We start from the raw sequence: 19,355 nt of genomic DNA, 5'->3' as shown, positions 1-19,355 counted from the left end.
GGTGCCCAAAGGAATGGTGAAAGAGCCGGGAGATGGTTTTCAAGCCAGCTCCAGCCCATTTCCAGCATAAATAACGTTGATTTTAGGTCCAGGGGGGAAGAGGAGGAATGGAGAGGGGAAATCCTGCAGGTGTGCAGGCACGGAGAGGGATGCTCACACCTGGCTCGTGGGAGGGCTGGGAGATGCAGCGAGAGGAATGACGATGACACCGCTGGCTCCCAGTTCCAAAATTCCCTTGGGGAGTAACCAGGATTGAGCAGCCACGAAGCCAAGCAGCTCCAGCTCTTTTGCAGGCTGACCTGTCAGCTGCCCACAGCCTGCACCAGCCCCAGCCCCAGCCCCGCGCCTTCCCAGCCCTCAGCAGCAGCTGTGCTGCTTCCTTGTGTGTTTCTGCCTCTTCTGGTGTCAGGAGAAATCTGGAAACAGTCCCGCAGGCTCAATAAAACGAGCGCTGTGTTTGTGATGTTTGACAGCCTCCCGTTTAACAAGGCATGGGGCAGGGGAGGGAGCAAGCAGCAGCTTTAATAAAAGGAGGTTTCTAAACCACAAATGTGTTTTCCTAGGTTGTTTATGGCACTTGCTGAAAAGAACAGGAGCAGTTCTTTCTCTTTGCACCCCTCTTTCTCGGGCTGAGCAGCGAAACGAGGGGGTCCAAGTCGGGATGGGGTGGCTCCTCCAGCCTCCCAGCCCCAGGAGGGTGGCTGGGGGTCCCAGGCAGGGCCCTGCTCGGTGGCAGGGAGGGAAGGGGAAGAGGGGAGCAGGGTCGGAGGGGTCTCAGCTCTCAGCCCGCATGCCCCAGGCGTGATCGGCAGAGATTTGCGGCTCGGGGCGGTGCTGCTTCCTCCTGCGCCCATGCAAATGTCGGCTGGGCGGCTCGGCTCCCTTCCAAGCCCGGAGGGGATCGTCAGGTTCAAGTCGCCTTGCCCCCAAATTCCCCGGCAGCCTTGGCTCTGGGGCGGCAAAAAAAAAAAAAAAAAAAAAAAAAAAAAAAGGAAAAAAAAAAAAAAAGAGCCACCTCCTCCGCCCCCCCATCCCCAAGCCCTCCCCTTCCCGGGGCAGGGGTTTGAATAGCCAGGTGTGAGCATCAGCCTCCCTGTTAATGAGTTTGATAATTTACCCGGCTCATTCCTGCGGGAGGGAGGGCGCCGAGCGCAGCGCGGCTCTTCCCCGGTGAGCAGGGGCCGCTCCGCAAATCCCCGCACCGCAAATCCCCGCACCTCAGTCCCGCACCATGCCGGCCCTGGGGCTCGTCGCCCTCGGGCTCCTCCTGGCGCTGGAGCCCGCAAGCTGCCAGCAAGGTAAGAGCCGGCAGCCCCCTGCTGCCCCGCGCCCGGGGAAACTGAGGCACGGGGAGCGCGCTGGGGAGGCTGCGGGGACAGTGGGCACCCCCGGGAGAGTTTTCTGGGAATGGGAAAAACACCTCAGAAATGGGAAAAATCCCTTGAGGGAGCGGACATGCTCGCTGCTCGCTTCACCTGGCTCTGGAGGTGCCGACAGGAGCTCAGCTCTCCAGGTTAGGCGGTGACAGAGCGGCTCTGATTTATCCCCGCAGCACCGTGCGCTCTGAGGCGAGCGGTGTGTTGTCTTAAGGCTTTTTTTTTTTTTTAATTATTATTATTTTTTCCTTATTTCTCGCTCTTGACCCCGGGAAAGCATTCCATGGGGTTGCTTTTCCTTCTCATTCCAAGAGCTCACAGGTTTTCCTGTAGTTTTGATCGCTGGTGAGGTGGCAGGGGGGAGATATTTCCCTCCGCAAATTGGGCTTCCGCTCCCTTCCCGAAGGCTTTAGAGAGAAACTTCCTATTGCTATGACATTATTTTCATGAAACGCAGGGGAAGACTTGTCTGACACTACAAATAATCAGGAGTAATTAAAACTAATGTGATCCTGCCAAAGCGCTGGAAAATTCCCTCCCCCTTTCTCCTCCTGATGCCCCAGCCTTGACCCCTCTTCCTGTATTTGTTTACCAACTTGTGAAGGATTTAACAGCGTGGGGTCTCCACCGTCAGCAGGATTGAAAGTTTTGCTGTTGCTTTGAAAGAAAAAAAAAAGCCTTTAATGAGGAGTCAGAGCCTGGCACAACTTTCTCAGACATAGCAAAACTCAGAGCACAGCCGATGCTTTCCAAGCGCTCAGGGAAGATGCGCCAGAAGTTGTCTGTGTCTGAAGACAAGACTGAGAATGGAAATGGAGTTACGGTGTGCACCAGGGCTTATTTTGGCATCAATGCTTTCCTCGATCTCAGCTGGAGCTGCAAAGGGATGGGCACACGCCTGTCAGGGAGTGCAGAGGCTACGCCCCACGTTGGTTATTTGGCTCAGGAGTTCTTGTTTGCTGTAGAACAACCCACCAGAGGTGGTCAGGTGCCCTGGGAGGGATGGCTCTCTTAAAAAATTGTCAGGGAAGGCAAGTGAGAGTCATCCGTCCTGCCTGCCATCCCTCCCAGGCCAAAGTGTGTGCTCCAGCCCGCGGCGGTGCCAGGCAGGGCTCGCATCTATGCACTCACTCCCTGATAAGATCTCACCAACCCCTGGGCGCAGACGCTTGTCTCTGCCTGACTCCCAGCCCTTCCTCTGTATGGATGCGTGCAGCCCCTGCCCCACGGGGATATTTCAGCCTGCAGCAGAGGCACCCCAGGGCCCACCCACATTGCTGGGCTCTCTGCCTCTGCTTTGGTGTAGGATCTGGGTCCCTGCTAGATTCACGAAATCTCAGAATAGTGGGAAGAGGCCTCTGGGGGTCACTGCTCCAACCCCTGCTCAGGCAGGGCCACCCAGAGCAGGGTGCCCAAGACCACGTCCAGATTTGAAGATCTCCGAGGAGGAGACCCCACAACCTCTCTGGGCAGCCTCACCTGCACAGCACAGAAGAGTTTCCTGATGGTCAGATGGAAATTCAAACCCAAGTTGACCTTGAACTCCTTTAACCCCAGCAGCGAACTCATCCTGGGCTGGACCTGGACCTCCCTTCCTGGGCTCAGACTGGAAACCATGGTCCCAGCAGGAAAAATAAAACACAAATAATAAATAAATCTGGCCAAGGACAGAGCGAGGGAGGAAACAAAGCTGGTCAGGCCTCAGGGTGGGGGGTGAAAGGTGTCTTTGGGGCTGTTTGACAGGGCAGGAGCATCTCCTGCCCACCAGACTGTGCAGGTGGGGACCGAGCCCTGCTCTTCCCCCTGCCACCGTCCCCACACCATGGGCATTGGCAGCCCACAGATTTGAGGGGACTGCAGGCGAAGCATGCTGCTGACACAAGAGGGAATTTCCGCCTGAATTCCTCCCGGCTGAGTTTTGGCCCTGGGACCTTGCAGTAAACACACTGCGGTGTCTGTGTGGGGAGGGAGGGCGAGAGCCACTGCTGGGGCTGCTGGCACCCGCTGCTCCACCGCGGGGTCACCGCTCCCCAAAACCTGCAGGCGGTGAGCCAGCAGCCTCCCGAAACACAGCACGGGTGGGAGAGTTCGGGTCTGTATTCATATTATTTAAATAAAAGCCCCTTGGGGTTAGTATTCAAGGAGCTGAGCCCAAAGCAGAGCCGGGAGGCGGGATGGCAGCCAGCAGCAGAGGTGGCGTGTGGCTGCCTGGATGATTGGTTTGCAAACACAGGGTGCACAGCGCCTTTATTGCCTCTGGTGAGGACTGTTTGCAGCTTAGAGCAGGGATCTGTCTGGACAAAGTGTTCAGCCAGCGAGAGGCTCTGGTGTCGGGCTGAAGTGGCTGTGCTGGGGCTGGGGACGCGGCGGCAGAGGCGGTGACATGGGGCTGCCTCCGCCAGCCCCATCCATGCATGCCAGGGCTTCCTTCATGGGTGAGGAGCTGAGGAAGAAGAAAAGCCTAGCCTGGGTGAAGCAGTAGTTAAATCCTGAAGGGATGCAACTGTGCTGACGAGCTCTGCTTTTGGTGCTGGAGCTGACACCCAGGACGGTGCTCAGGCTGGGGTTGGGTATGTCTGGGTGCTCCCTTGTACCCACAAGAACCGAGGAGCAGCCATCGCAGCAAGGACTGAGACAAGGGTTCCTCCTCTTTCTGTCCTGCCCTGGGGTTTCTCCTGTTTGCAGGAACACGTCTCACAGCCGTCCCACCCGTGGCCAGGTCACCACTTGGGCATGGCTGCAGAAGAATGACTCCGTGTTCTCCCGACGCTCCTGCGAGCACACGTGTTGAGCCAGACTCCACGTGAGCAGCACCAGCGTCAGATGAGGGGCTGCAGGTCAGGGCTTCAGCTGCTCCTGGTCCTCCTCCAGGAGCTTCGTGTGCCCGCAGGCAGCTCGGGCAAAGACTGGAAAAAGACAGGAGGCAGGGGGGGCTCGGCTACGTGCCCCAGGGTGATGGGGATGCCGCAGCTCCCCACCACCCCCCCCGGCCCGTCGCCAGCCCCGCCTGGTTTTTGTGCCGTTGGCTGTTGCTCTGAACCGCTCGGCCTTCAATTTCCCGTCGTAAATCAGTTTGCTGCTCTGGAAACTTGCTGAACGGCGGATTTTACCCAAATCCACGGCGGCAGCGGTTTGCTGCGAGAGTGACAACGGAATTTTACTGCGTCACTGCTGTCACTTACTGCCCCGGGTGGTGTTTGGAAAACAAGCCGGGAGCAATGCCTGGGGCATGTGTGCTCTGAGCCATTTGCTGGAACCCCTCTGCCTGTTATTTTGGGCAAACAGCCTCCTGCTGCGCTTTGCCACCAGTCCCAGGGGCATCCACATCCCTCCTTTGCTCTCTGTACATACGTGAAAAGACACAAGAGGTCCCAAATCTGCAAGGCACTGAGCTCTGCATACAAATACCAGGGAGATTGATGCTATTTGCACCCCATGTTGGCACAGGCAGACACATAAACCCGCTCTGGGCTAGCAGCAATGCCCTCTGCTCATTTTTGTAGGGTTGAACTCTTGGCTGGACGTTGATGGAAAAGCTCAGCTCAGCAGGCAAAGCACACGCACGCATTTCATATCACTCCTGTCCTTGTTTTTCCCTGCAGCCAGGGGTAAACTCCAGCCATGGTCGCAAGGTGTCATCGCAGCGGTGGTGTTCCTGGTGCTGGTGGCGATCGTCTTCGTGGTCAACAGGTTCTGGTGTAACAAGAAGAGGTGAGTGCTGGGCCCGGGGATGCTCGGGGCTGGCAGGGGGCACATCCAGCACCTCTGTCACCGTGCTGATGCTGGCAACACCATGATCATGGCACAAAAACAAGCATTTTGGGTGAAAACAAGCCCCAAATGTTTTAATTGGTGAAGCAGACTGAGCCAAGGCAGGAGAGGAGCCAGCAGCAGAGCGAGGCAGCCGAGCAGCCCCGGTCCTGGGCCAGCGATGTGGACTTGACCCGTGGTGGAGGCGGCACGGGGCTGGCACGGGGCTCGCTGCGTGCTGAGCTCGCTCAGCTGACCCCTGCCTCACTCGGTTGCAGGAACTCGATCTTGAACCCGAGCCCAAAGTCGGCAAGGGACAAGGACTGAACGTGCCCGGCAGCCTGCGTCCCGGGGGGTTTGGCACCAGTCCCTGCCACTCCACATCCCCCCCTGTGCCTGGCAGCCCAGGCCAGGCTGCTCCTTCCCAGCCTGGAGGCCCCAGCGGCAGGGTTGGGGGCAGCTGGGGGTGGCAGATTCATGAATCTGACCTCTGTTCGGAAGGGACGGCAGCAAAACACGGCAGCTGGGTGCACTGCCAGCTCTGCACTGCCGCCTTGGTATCAGCTATGGGCTTGAGATGCTGCCTGCTCGAGGCTGTTCCTTGGGAAAGGCTGGGGAATCGCCCATGGGCAGGCACCGGGGTGGCAGCTAGGGGTGAACCCACAGGCTCTGGGCTGAGACTGAGCACACATTTGCTGTGGGATGGCTTCTTCGGGAAGCTGGGCAGCCTCACGCCCAGGAGGAAGATGCTCAGCGGTGCTCACACGGGGCTGTGCTCACACGGGGACGTGCACACACGCATGCACACACCCTTCTGCACCAGGGCACGGCCCCCGCTTATCTGCCTGTGTCGCTTCTGACTGCGGGTGATTATTTTGCAACGGATTACACAGGAGGCAACTGGAAAAACCAGTCAGCAGGAGAAAACAACCCCGCGTGTGCCAGATACGGTGACCCCGGTACCGGGAGCACCCCGTGGGGCTTGTGGCTGGGGTTCCCCGGCAGTGCCTCCACCCCGAGAGGCAAATGTGAGCTGTGGCTCTTGGCACTCAGGGTATGGGCACAGCCCTGAAAATCCGCCCAGGTGGCTCAGCCTCTGCTGTCCCACATCCTTCTGGGTGCCGTCAGAGCCACCCAGGGCCATGGGTTTGGCTGCTCTTCTCTTGCCCTGCTAAGGGACTCTTTCCTCTCCCCCTGCAGGAGGGATAACGTTGAGTCAGGGGTGACCACAGGGGGCAAGGAGGAGGCTGTCATATCCAACGGCCACGAAGGGAGATACGAGAGCACCGCAAACGACTTCAGGTGAGGGACGTGCCCAGGAACCCCCTCCCTGTGGCTCCTGGGCTCACGCAGAGCCACAGCCTCTGCCCTGCTCTGGGTCTCCCACCCCATGCACCTGGTTTTGGGGTTTTTGTCCTCCCCATGGGGAAGCAGAAGGTGGTGAAGGACAGCAGTGCCCGCCCTGCTCACCACCTCCTGGGGCTGCCGCGGCACAGCCTCACCCTGCCACGGCTTTGGAGGCGAGCTAACAGCCTGTGCTTCTCCCCCCACCCCAGGTCCAAGGAGAGCAAGCACGCCTACGAGAACACACTGGAGCCAGAGGAGAGGGTGGTGACCACCGCCATGTAGCAGCGTCCCCCTGTCCCCTTCTCCTTTCTTCACCCCTCTCCCCGCCTCCCGTGGCCACGCCGGGACCCTTTGCCCCGATGCCCCCCGCACGGAGCCTGTCCCAGCCCTGCCATCTCCATCCCTTTCTCCCCACATCCCGGCTGCGGGACCTGCTGCTCTGCCCCCCTGCCAGCCCCACTGGGGCACTGCGGGGCCGCTGACCTGATCTGGACATGCACGGGGGTCCTTGTGGGGTGTGTGGGATCCCCTTTTTCCCCCCCACACACATCCCCAGCTGCCCTCTGGGAAGCTGGCGATCCAGAACCCGCTCTTGTCTCACCATCTCACCCTCCTTTATATGAGCAAAGGCCCTACAGCACGTGTCTTCGTTTCAGAACAAATCTCCTCCCCTGTACATATCTTCCCTGTCAGCAATAAAGAGGATTGCTGTGCATGCGGGGTCATTTCCCTGATCACCCGCAGGACTCTCTGGCATCTCGCAGCGCTCCCAGCCTCCGGGCGCTTCGGGGAAGGTGGTGCAGGGTGGGGAGGGTGCTCAGACAGGGGCCAGCACCCCGTGATCCCCCGGGTAGGATCTGTTCCTTATTTCCTAGCTTAGATGAAGCCAAAACCACTTTTTCCTGCGTTGATGTGTCAACAAAGGGGAGAAAAAGGAGATGGACTTTTATTTCGCTCGGTGTAGGGGAGGCAAGCATCACCCCCTGCCATTCCCGAGGTGGGGAAACTGAGGCACGGAGCCAGCCCAGCACTTCCCAGTGCTGCTCGGTGGGTGAAGAGCAGAGCTCCCCGAATCCCACCATCCGCAGGGTGCAGACCTGCAGCAAACTGGGAACCATTTCCAGGCTGGGCACGAAGCACTCACTTCCCCTGCGTTGCCAGGCAGTGGCTGTGGGGCTGCTCTGCCTCCAGCCTCTCCCCCCCAGGCTGTTTGTTCATTAACCCGGCTCCCTCCTGCCGAAGGGATGGGGTTTTCTGCAGCAGGGACGGTGCCTGGGAAGCGCTCATGGGGGTGCCATCGCTTCCACGTATGTGCTGCTGAGCACTGCAAGCTCCTGCCCCGTGGCCAAGGCTTCCCACAGGTGACACTCGATGTCCCTGCTGGGGAAGGCTCTGGGCACTGAGAAACCAGGCACTGCCCCATGCCTGGGGGTACAGACATGGGGCTGGAAGTGAGCCCCCTCAGCTCGCCCCCTGGTCAAGGCTGCTCCCCTGGCTTTTCTTTCACGGGTGCCAAACTGCGTGGCTTTGACAAACAAGATCCCCAGGGTTCGCCGGTAATGATTTGCTCAGCAGAATTTGCCGAGGATTACTCATTTCGCCTGCCCGCTGCGTCAGCACTCCGGCTTGCGGCTGGGGGGTGTGGCGAGAGGATGGGCACCCATTAATTTTTACCTCCCGGTTGCAAAAGAAGTTATAAACAGCATCCTTATAATGAGTAACGAGCTCGTTCCCTGCCTCGTGCGCACCCTGAATGAGCCATCCCTGGGTTTGGGGCAGGGGATGTGGGGTCAGTGCTCAGCTGCTCAGCATCCCCTGCCCCTCGTGGCCATGGGTGCTCCAGGAGAGGGTTGGGGCTTTTGGACAAGGCCAAGCAGCCTCAAAAGAACAAAAGGGAACGAGCAGGAATGAAATTTATTGTTGGAAAAATCTTAATTAGATTTGAAGCCCCAAAGGGAGAAAAGTGAGGTATTATCTGACACTGCTAATGAGTGTTAAGGGTCTATTGTTGGATTTCTTGTTTACCTTTCTGTGCTGGCTGATACGGCCTGGATCCTCGCCTGTACTGCCATAATTAGGATATCTCATCTCCCGCTGATAGGGCTGGGGATGCTGCTTAAAGCACAACGCTGCCGCATCCCTCCCTGGCAGAAGAGCATGGCTGGGATGACGACTTCTCCAGGTGTCCCAGCACCCACCCCATGAGCAGGGGCTGCCCTCCAGGGCCACCAGCAGCACCTGATGGTCCCCAGGTGATTCCCTGATCTCCTTGAGCTTGGTGAGGCTCCCCACCTGCACAGGGTTAAGATGTTTCTGCTCCAGCATCATCCACAAACCTGGAGCAGCGTGGGCAGGTGGAGACCCACCCGTCCCTTGCTACCCATGCACAGCCTGATGGGGAGAGCTGCACGAAACCACCAGCAAAGGAAGGTTAGTGCTGTATAACCCTGAGGATACGTAAATTATTCCAAGGTGGTTTAATTAAAGACTTGCTGTGTGCAGGTGAACCACTGCTGGAAGGAAGGCCAGCTCCAGCCTTGGCCCCATGCAGCATACCCTGGGGTTTACATGCCCCTATTGGGCTCCTCAGCACCCAGGCGATGGGATTTGGCCCTGCAGAGGCAAAAAGGGAGCCTGGCACCCCAGTGGGAACAGGGTGAAGCTGGCAGAGGCTGTGGGCATGCAGAGGGGACTGTCACAGCCCCTTGGGATGGCGCCCGGTGGCACCGGAGCGGCCGGTCCAGGTGGAGCTGGGAGAGCAGGATGGATGTGTGTGGGCAAGGGGGCTGCGAAGTTTTTGGTCTCGATTCAAGCCCCTGAAAGCCAGAAGTAAAATACCATCCATTGTTGGTTTATACACCCGTAGTAGCCAAACAAACATCCCCGGAGCCGGTCCTTATCACTTTATTACACCTGCTAGAGTGAATAGATTAAAGAGGACGGGGGAGGGGGGAGAAAGCAGAAGAATCCAGCAGAAAAACCGGGTTTTGGGATTGTTAATTATTCTCTGGGGTCTCTAATCTTTAACTGGCAAACAGCATCACTAACTGTCTTAAAGCCCCTCCTGGAACATCCTGATAATAAGCCATCTGCATGAAGGCACCCCGTTATCTGCCCTCCTCCAGCCGTCTGTGACATGGCTGGAGCGGGAGATAATGAATGTGCAGCGTGTAATAACGACACGTCATTCATGATTATCGGCCTGATACCCAACCTTTTAGCTCCATTGTTTGTGCTTCAAGAAAAAAAAAAAAAAAAAAGAAAGAAAAAGGGAAAGAAGAAAAGGGGGATTTTAGGTGCTGCGTGCGCAGCCTGGGGTCTCCGAAGCGTCTCCGTGCCAAAGGGGCTGGCTCTGGAGGCATCTCCCCAAGGGTTTGTGGTACCCTGCAAGGAATCGCCCGGCCATTGGCAGCTGCTGTAGCTATGGTGATGGAGGGAGCGAGATGAGGCAGTGCAGAAATGTCACCGCCCGGCAGGGAGGCGTTTTGGGGCCAAGGCTTGGCGATGAGGTCCCTGTCACCTGGCGCTGCCGGCTCCTTGTGGTGCTTTCGGTGCCCTCGGAGCTGTTTAGGCTCTGCAGCAGCGGTTATCTCACACTGCTTGACACGCTGCTGTCCAGAAGCTGCCAGCATTTGAAGGTGGGAGGGCTGTTTGGGTCACTTGGTTTAATTGGGATAATCTGAAATGTAGGATTTTCTCCTGGCTGTGACAGCCCCGTGATGCAGTGGCAGGGTGACACCTTCCCCCAGAGCCTGCGCCCTTGTGCGGACAAACTGCACACCTGGGTTAAGCGTGCTTCTGTCCAGGCTGGGATTCTGAAATGTCTGGTTCTGGCTCCTTCAATTACTGTCAGAATCACCTGGAGTAATGACTTGGGGCTTGCATAAAAAGTGGAGGTAATTCTGCCTCTTTCCAGAGCAGATTTCCCACTGCTTTTCTTCCAGGGAGGGTGTCTGATGGATGTGGTTGGGGTTCAGCCATTCAGGAGAGCCAAGAGAAGCCTGGCAAGCCAAAGAGGCGGTCAGTGGGGTGATCCTGAGCAGCTCATCGCCTCTGTAGGGATGCTGCAGGGACATCCTGGAGTGCCAGCTAGTTTCCTTCCCAACCAAGGAGGCAGGGCCAGGTCTCTCTGGCTCTCCAGGCTCACTGCCTGCATGGCCAGCAGAGCTGCGAGGTGCCTCTCATGTTCCCTCATCCATGATCGAATCGTCTGACGTGCAAGGAAGGTGGCAGAGCAACACCAGCAAACTGTTCCCATGCAAACAAACCCTGTGCGCCCTGCAAACAACCGCCCAGCTCCAGCAGTCAGACCCTCAAAGACCGGGTTTTTTTATGCTTTCAAACAGCTGCTTAGCAGGGCATCCAGGAGAGGAGAGGAACCCTGCCTCCAGCTGCCTTGCACAATAAACACCAGCCACACCTTGCGAGGGGATGCACAGCATCCCGACCCTTTAGACGATATCCCAACGAAGGTCCGGATCCATCCCTTGAGCCCCCGTGCCTCAGTTTCCCCCGCTGCCTGCTGAGTGTGGGGCAGTGGCAGCTCTCCCTGGTCCCCAGCCTTAATCCCCTAATCCCCCACAGAGGGCACAGGCGGCTCCTCCGAAGCCAAAGTGGAAGGAAAAAAAAAAAAAAAAAAAAAAAAAAAAAAAAAAAGGAGGATTTGGGGTTTCCGCATCTCCCACTGCCACCTAGCGATGCAGCGCGGCCCCGCAGCTCCCCAGGAGCTGGGCACGGCCCCTGCCCTGCCGCTGCCGGTGGGGACACCAACTTGTCCCCGTGTTTTATTGTCTCGCCACCACCTGCGTTTTTTGTCATCGCCATCACTTTTCGTGGGGGAATTTTCCTCCTGCTGCATTCAGAGCCAGGCTGTTGCGGTTATTTCCTTACCGCAAGACACCGACATGCTCCAGGGCGAGGGCTCGGTGACCCGTGGTGTGGTGTGGGTGTGAGCAGCCTTCTCGGGGACAAAAACCTCCTCAGCAGCCTTTGTGGCTTGGGAAAACACAACTGCAGGGCTGCACCTTCCTGGGCTGTAGGACAGGGGCAGAGCAAGGGGCACAGCCCTGCCTCTGGCTGCCAGCCTCATCCTGCCCCCAGGTGTAAAGGGAGCTGAAGGCACACTCTGGGAGCACCTCTGCATGGCTTTCTTCTTGTTTGGGGGAGGACAAGCCTAAGCACACACAGATTTGAGTGTTTTTTCCAGGTTACCTGTCTCCTGAGCACCCTCAGCTCAAGGAAGTTCAGCGTGCGGTCAGAAAAACCTGCTGGCCTGCGTGTCTGTGGTACCCGGCACGACGCCAGCCCGCAGCCTGTCAGGGGAAGGTTTCTCCCTGAGCTTCATCCGGAGTGATCCTGGGCTGCAGGGAGGAGCTCTGCTTCCCAGCACACCCAGGCTGGGGGCTAGGGGGTGGACACATGGTGCTGGGGCAGCAGGCAGGCTTTAGGGACCTGACCAACAACCCCACTCCAGCAGGGAGCAGGCAATAGTGCAAACACACTGGTGGGTGGTGGAAACCCCAAGGAGACGGCAAGGAAATGAGGAGGACACAGAGGATCCTTGGATGTCCAAAAAATCTAGGTGTCTCTTCTTCTGGATGTTGTCAAGCTCCTTGTCACTGGAGAGCAATAACTTTCTTTCTTTTACTACTTTATCTGAATAGAAGAATGAGCAATACATTAGATGCATCCTGCCCTCTGGAGAGTATGTACCGTACTGGGTCAGTGGTTTAGACCCTGTGTAACGCCTAATCCTCTGGTCAGTGCCTTCCTAAGGCCCACTCTGAGCTCCAGCTGCAAGAGGATGAGAAGTTTAGCTGGGAGAGAAAGGTGGAGAAATACCTGTGTGTGCATAGGCCAGCTTGCAGGCATCCTGAAACTTGCAGCCTTGGCGAGTCGAGCCATAGAAGGCATCTCCGTAAGGTAAAGCCTGTATTCTCTTGCTGACAAGGCAGCTCAGTTCATAAACAGCTCTGATATAATAGTCTGAGTTGCTGTGAGAGACCAAGGTTAATGTTGGTGTTGGCAGTTGAGTGGGGTAAACAGGAGTGCTTGTTTTCCCAGAATTTGGAGGTTTGTGCACTGACCTCTGGGTCTGGCAGGCGGTGCTAGAGCTGAAGGCGCACTTCATGATGTTGTCTAGCGTCATCAAGCTGATGTCTTGAAACACCTCCACTGATTTCCTCTGCATGCTGGCCTTTTCCCATTTATCCTAGTGGTGGAGAAAGCACATGACAGGATGGACTTCTGCGGACTCAGCCACAGTACAATCAGGTCCTATTTCCCTATCCCTGCCTCTTCCCAGATCCACACTGCCAAGCTAATTACTCTGTTTTCGCCAACAAAGAGCCTAGTTCAATGCATATCCTGTGAATTTAATCAAGCTGTTCTGTGCATTTATTTTTCCAAGTTTACTATAGCAGTTGATTTTACTGGAAAGCAGATGAAAGATGAAAGTGCAACAGCCAGAGGAAGGTGGAGGGAGGAATTTCAGAACTTCAAAAATCCCCTCAAAATTCAATGAAATTCTAGGAGCAATCTGAGTCCAGTCTCTTTCTTTCCCTCATTCCCACACCTGTTTTCATTCGTGCACAGTTACAAGCTTAAAGTGTCAGGAATGATGATCCTCACCAGCATCACGTTGATAGAGTCGAACGTCAGGGCCATGTAAGATTTCAGCACGTTGTAATGAAATGCAGGAGTGAGCAGCTTCCGATGCTGAGACCACTTGGTCCTATTCAGGGTCAACAGCCCCTGCCCTGGAGATACCAAAAGCAGTCAGCTTCTCCAGACTTTGATCGTGGCTCTGACAGCCTTTTGGTTGAGCAGCAGGTTAATGTGCAGAGTCTGGAAGGAGAAGGATTTGGTGGTGGAACCTTTTCTCCAGCCTTCCTGAGGCTACCACAGTCACGCTCTTTGGATGGAGGAGAAGCATGTCAGCGTGTCCTGCACTGCCAGCCATGCACGCCCAATTTGCTCTGAAACTGGCTCTCCCCCAAATCCGTGGTAGTGAAGGCATGGGGCTTGCTCTTGGGTTTTCTGCCCTAAATTTTGCAGCACACACTGCCTTGAGCAGGCTTTCTTTTAGCTTTTAGTCTAAATTAGACCACAGCCAATTGAAGGCAGTGTTTTTACTGCAAAAAAACTCCTGTTTATCTGGCGTTCATTGTCCAGATGTGTCCTTTTTATAGTGGCAGAGACCTGGAGATCATTGGCTGAAATGAATCTGCACAGCCCCAGTGAAAACATTTAAACTCTTTAGACACAAAGTTTATATGGCAATACCTTACCAGACCCATGAATTACCTGACTCCATGACAGTGACTGAAGGTTAGTGGACTGAGAAACTTCTCCCTCAGCTGGCCTGTGGCATATTAGTTAATTAATGATTGCAAAGACAGAACCCTGGGTACAGGTTTTAATATTACAGTCCTGGGCAGATTTGAAGTGTCCGGCAGCTGTGAACCCACATGAGGGCTGGTGGGTACGTTGCTGGGCTGTTGCACATGAAAGCAGGCTGAAGTTCACCACGTGCTGGTTTGGGTGTAGCATGGGAAAGTGCCCAGCCATGAAAGCTGGACTCATTCTGCATGATGATCCTTTTTTTTTTTTTTTTTTTTTCCTTTTCTTGGATGGGTAAACTACTGCACAGAGCAGGAAGACTCAGCCTGAGTCCTTGCTGGTCTTTGCAGAAAAAGCGATTGTTTGAGTTCCTCAGCTGGGATAGGATGACCGAGCCAATATTGCAGCTCTCCACAAGGCACTGAGCTTTTGTTAGCATGGCAGGAAGATGTGCTGCAAAGAGACAATGATAACAGCTGATAATCTTTTATATCTCCCCAGTCTTGGGTGCTTCTGCTGCTTGAGCCCCGTCCTACCACCTTGCTTCAGCTCCTCCCTGTGACCACCCCCCTGAACTGGACCCCCATAACCCATACTAAGATGGTACCTATGGTTTCAGGCTAGGAGGAGGAGGAAGATGGGGGTATATCCCCTGCTGGCTTTTGTCACCCTGACTTCTTCCCCGCACCATTGCTAACGTGCTGCATCGTTGGGCCCAGAGCCTGGTAAATCATTAGAACCACATCAGCCAACAATTTTGAAATTTAAAGAAGACACAGGGACTCCTTGTAAGGCAAAGCTGTGGATTAAGCTATTGTCTTGGAGAACTCCCCTGGCAGGCACAGAACAGAGTTAATTTTTCACACACTTGGCCAGCTTCCTGATGCTGAGTGCATCTTGTTATGCCAAGCTGGCTGAATCCATGCAAAAGTTCAGAGGAGAATGAAAAGTAGTTCAGGAGGCAGGAGATTGGAGTATGTCAGACCAAGCATTAGGGAAGGATTCCTTAGGGAAGGATTTGTCTGCAGCCCAAGCAAGAGAGACCCAGTTTGCCTTGACAACTTCACACCCCTGAGTACAAGTTCCTAACTCCAGGGACCTCATGGCTATGGAAGATGTAGGAGACACATCTCCTTCCCTTTTCTGCACAGCACCCCTAGCTCTTCCTACAATCATCCTCCACTGTCTGCAGCGTTGTGATTAACAGGCAATTAGGAGAGGAGGCAGAGTGGGCTGGCTGTCCAGCTGGCCGGGAGGAGGGAGGGTTGCAGTTCATCAGGGCTCCTGCTGATGCTTCTTGACTACTTGAGGATGTGGAGAAGGAGGAACAGGCAGCATGTGGAGCCACTTTTGGGATGCCTGAGCCACATCAATGGCTCTGCAAGCTGCCTTCAAATGTGGGGCTGAAGGATGTGAGGAGAGTTATGTTACCATGAGCTTCTCTCACTATCAGATGGGATCACAGAAAGGTGAGGACAGGTCTGTCATCATGCTTGGGATTAACCTTGAAGTTCAAGTGGTGCATGCTGCAAGAAAACCCATTGCCAACCTACAGTGTGTCATGGACTCTGCTCGACAGCTGTCCTTCTTTCCTCCAGACTTTTTTAACTCTCACTCAGCCCTAAAAAGGTTTTCATATTTGTTCAGAGAGCCTCTCCAGGGAACAGTCCACCAACAACTAGCTTCTCCTCTGGCCTCGCCTGTGACTATGGATGGGAGGGAGGAGAAGGAGAGCTCCATGGGGCTGAGGATTTGGGGGCAATGGCTTCTGTGAGTCATTTGTGCTGAAGACCTCAACACACTCATATATCGCTCGTGAAAGTTGAGTGCCTTGCCAGGGCCACGTAAAGGACAGAGGGAGAGATGGGGATGAGCCTTTGGCTAGCACCAGTGGAGCTGTTTTTGGGGTGCCTTACCCTATTACCAGACTGAGAGATCTGAACCTACCTGGCCGCTTTCAGCAATCACCCACAAAATGGAGCAGAAATCCCTTGAGACCCGCAGGTGGAGGAGCCTGGCTGGAGAGTCTCCAGACCTGTATAACTACACAGACATTCTCATAGCTGACAAAGTCCCTGGACAATAGGTTTCATTATTACCAGGCAGGGTGGATTTTTACCCATCTGGCTCCCCGGTAGTTATTTAATAACCAGTATCAACTTCTGGGCATGGAGTCAAGGATATATGGGTTGGTCAAGGGAGATGTAGTGCCTTGAGCTGACGGGGAAAGAAGAAAGGGCCTGGGAGAAGAGTGGCTAGAGCCTCATTTTTGGGGATTAGGAAGAAGAATCTGATCCTGGGTGACAGCAAACCCAGGTTCCTCTGAAGGGGTCTGGCCTAATCCACGTCTCCACCCTCTGCATTTTCTGTTTCACCGGTGGGGGGGTGTAAAACACTTTTATCACAGACTTTGGAGGTTTGGGGCCTGCTTTGAATGTTTGGTCTGATACTCTTCAGCACAGCCTGGGGAAGATAGCACAGGGAGTTTCTGCAGGGAAAGAAATTGTGGAAGTTCAAAAGGGAAAGTGAAGCAGCCAAGGAGCCACAGGCAGAGACACAGGGGACAGTGCAGGCCTGGTCATTACAAGGGACTGAGGCAAGGCCTACAGCCCTGCTGCTCCCACACATCCCAGCTGAAGTGAGGGGCCTCAGAAGGAAAATCTCAGCTGGAGAAGGAGCTGCAGGAGCCTCTTGATAGCCCAAGAGGTCCGTGTGGGTTGGCACAGTGAACAGGGGCTTGGCTTCACCTTCTGGGCATCTGAGGCTAGCAGAGCTACAGGCGGGTGCTAAAGGATGCTTGGGAGGTTGTCAAGCGTTTGCAAAGAACCTGTCTGCTTTTCACTTGGTGCTGTGTATGCTTGCTTAATGGCAGTGTATACCAAGACATGTCATGCTATAAATTTAAAAAAAAAAAAAAAAAAAAAAAAGTTACACTAAGGATCTACCATCCTGTACCACAGCCTTCCACACATCAGAAAGTTGTTTTCAGGGTCTTGGGAGTCTCCACACTTAATTTAGACACCTAAAGAGAAGAAAGGAAGGTTCTTTCTTAGTGGCTGGACACATACTGTTAGCAGTTTGCAAAGCAGCTGAAATTTAGGTGGCAAATTGGTACTTTGCCCCAGAGCTCGACCTTGCAGCAGCTGCTTTCCTGGGTGTGCCTGTGTTTATTTGGATAGGAAGAAGAGCCCAAACCATCTGTCCCTGTGTGTTCCTGCAGCGCTTAGTGCTGAGAGATGAAATGTGGTTGTAATGCCAAGAAAAATAATGTTCCAGGCTTCCTAACACATGATATATGAGGAAATCATGGCAAGAGCCCAGCAAGTGTCGCAGAGTAATGTGAGCTGCCTGGATCCCATCTGACCACACACATCCCCAGAGTGAATTTATATCTGGAAGCATTCAATGCAGCTGTCTTACCAGTATGTTGCAATACTTATTTAATTTACAGGTGGCTCCCACTGCAATATCCCAGTGGGGTTTAGATGAGGATTGCCGGTAGCACCTGATAATGGGTTTGCCCAGAGAGCAGCACGTGTCCTGCACAGGGATTGTGTTCCTCAGGGATGGGAGCAAGCCACTGTCACTGCTGGATCTGCCAGCCCTGGTGTGCTTGGCAGAGAGCAAGAAGGTGACAGCACCAGGCTGATGTGAGTTATTGAAAGGCCATGGCTGCTGCTGTTTAGCTGTAGCAATGAAAGAAATCCAAGATCTTTTTAACCAAAATGAATCCTTACCCTGCTGCACCCAGCAGAGCCCCTTAATGAACTCTTGATAAATTCGTTATCTGAAGGTCTGAATCAGGCAGCCCAAGGTCAGCTTATCATCTTTGCAATTACCCTTTTGGCAGAAAGTAGAGAAGGGTTAAAAAATGAAGTAACCTCTCTGCATCTAGTATTTAACTGTCTTTATCGGTCTGGGTTGCACATCCCATGTGACCAGGTCTTTTCTTTACTCTCAAGTGTCTTAATATCTAGCAGAGGAAAGGTAACTAGCAGGAGAGACACCCTCAGAAATGGCATTCAGGAAAGATCTGGCACCAGGACCGCGTTGTCCCAGCAGCCTCAGCCTGAGTGTCCAGTTCCAAAGCAGTGCTGCCACTGAAGATATGGGATGCAGGTTATGGGATGAGGGATGTGGGATGCAGAACGGTGTGGGAAGCTGTAAAGGCCTTGGCTCTGTGCAAGCACTGCTCTGCTAAAACATCATTGTTTTATCAGCATTATTCTCATCCTAAATCCAACACACAGCACCATAGCAGCTACTAGGAGGAAAATTAACTCTAGCCCAGCTGAAACCAGGACACCATGCCAAGAAGCCATGGGCACAAGGCAGGGAGAAGGGTAGCAATGCTGCAGAATAACTTTCCTATTGCTCTTCAGATATAGAGAAGCAGATTTTTAGCGAGTCCTAAAAGTCCCTAGTGACTGAACAAGGCGAAGGCAGGAGCAGCCCAGCCACGAACATGTATGTCAGCTGGGAATGCAGCAGAGCAGCCTTTCTGCTACCCCCAGCCCATGCCCAAAAGACAGGCAGACCATAGCTGTCCTGCTGCGGCCCTACATCACACAGCACATCCATTGCTCTCTTTGGGCATTCGGATTCTGCTGCAAAAATGGTGACCTGCTCTTAAAAGCTCTGAAAATGGGGATTTCCAGGCAACCTACGTCAGTGCTCAAGAAACTTCACAGATTGCTTTGTCATATGTAATCTGTGTGTACACAAGTGCAATTTAGCAGAGGACATTTATTTATGTGAGGACCATTGTGACAAGGTCCTGTGATCTGATCCCCATTTACCTATTCCCATTCAGCGGGTGCACTCTTGAGTTCAGCCTCGTGCTCTTGCTAATCTGATGTTCTTGCTTTCATTTTTCACTTTTGCATGCCAAGGTTCACCCACATGATGGTATTTTTTTTAAATCTTATCATGAAACAAAACTGAATCCAATAAAGAGATGTATGTTGTTTGCTTCTGGTGACCAGCTATTTTGATTAAAAAAATCTCATATTACACGTGAGAATATGAAGGCAAGGTATATCTTGGAGTAAATGTAGTTGCCTTTATGCTTGAATATGGTTGAAGGGCAGTGTCTTTTTTCATCTAGTAAACGGAGATGGAAGGGAAAATTTTAGAGAAATATTATATAAGTATCCAAGTTTGGTGTCTGTGTTGATTACAACAGCTGGATATTATTGATTCATGTTACCTTTATAGTCCTCCATGTCTTCAAAATACCTTTTTGGAGAGGCTGCAGCCCCATCAGTCATTTCCCTTCATAATTTTGTGCAGTACCTATGTCTGCTCTTCTGCTTTGTGTGTCCTTACAGAGCCACATCCTGATAATTTGATCAGTTTTTCCAACTTATCAAGGTGATTCTGAATCCTAATACCACATCTGTTTTCTGAACTACTGGGAGAAATCTTGTTTTAGTCACTTTGGCAGTTTTTGCAATGGAGGTGGTTTATTCTGTGGGGCCCATGGGAGGAGATTGTGGGGCGGCTGGTGTGACCGACCTGGTGAGCATCAGCAATACAAAC

The 19,355-nt window shown here is 53.9% G+C and overlaps 1 protein-coding gene across 1 annotated transcript; it reads left to right on the top strand.

Moving 5' to 3' along the window:
- Positions 1-1,096: 1,096 nt before the first annotated feature.
- On the top strand, positions 1,097-7,186 carry PDZK1IP1 (PDZK1 interacting protein 1). The gene is made up of 4 exons (XM_082765497.1): positions 1,097-1,298; positions 4,979-5,087; positions 6,327-6,428; positions 6,683-7,186. The coding sequence occupies exons 1-4, from the start codon at positions 1,232-1,234 to the stop codon at positions 6,753-6,755; spliced, it is 351 nt and encodes a 116-aa protein (XP_082621623.1). The 5' UTR covers positions 1,097-1,231; the 3' UTR covers positions 6,756-7,186.
- The last annotated feature ends 12,169 nt before the right edge of the window (positions 7,187-19,355 follow it).

The sequence above is a fragment of the Aythya marila genome (genome assembly GCF_965140915.1).
Source record: "Aythya marila genome assembly, chromosome: 8".
NCBI lineage: Eukaryota > Metazoa > Chordata > Aves > Anseriformes > Anatidae > Aythya > Aythya marila.
Note: the sequence above shows the minus strand (reverse complement) of the source record. Positions and strands in the feature narration are given on the sequence as shown.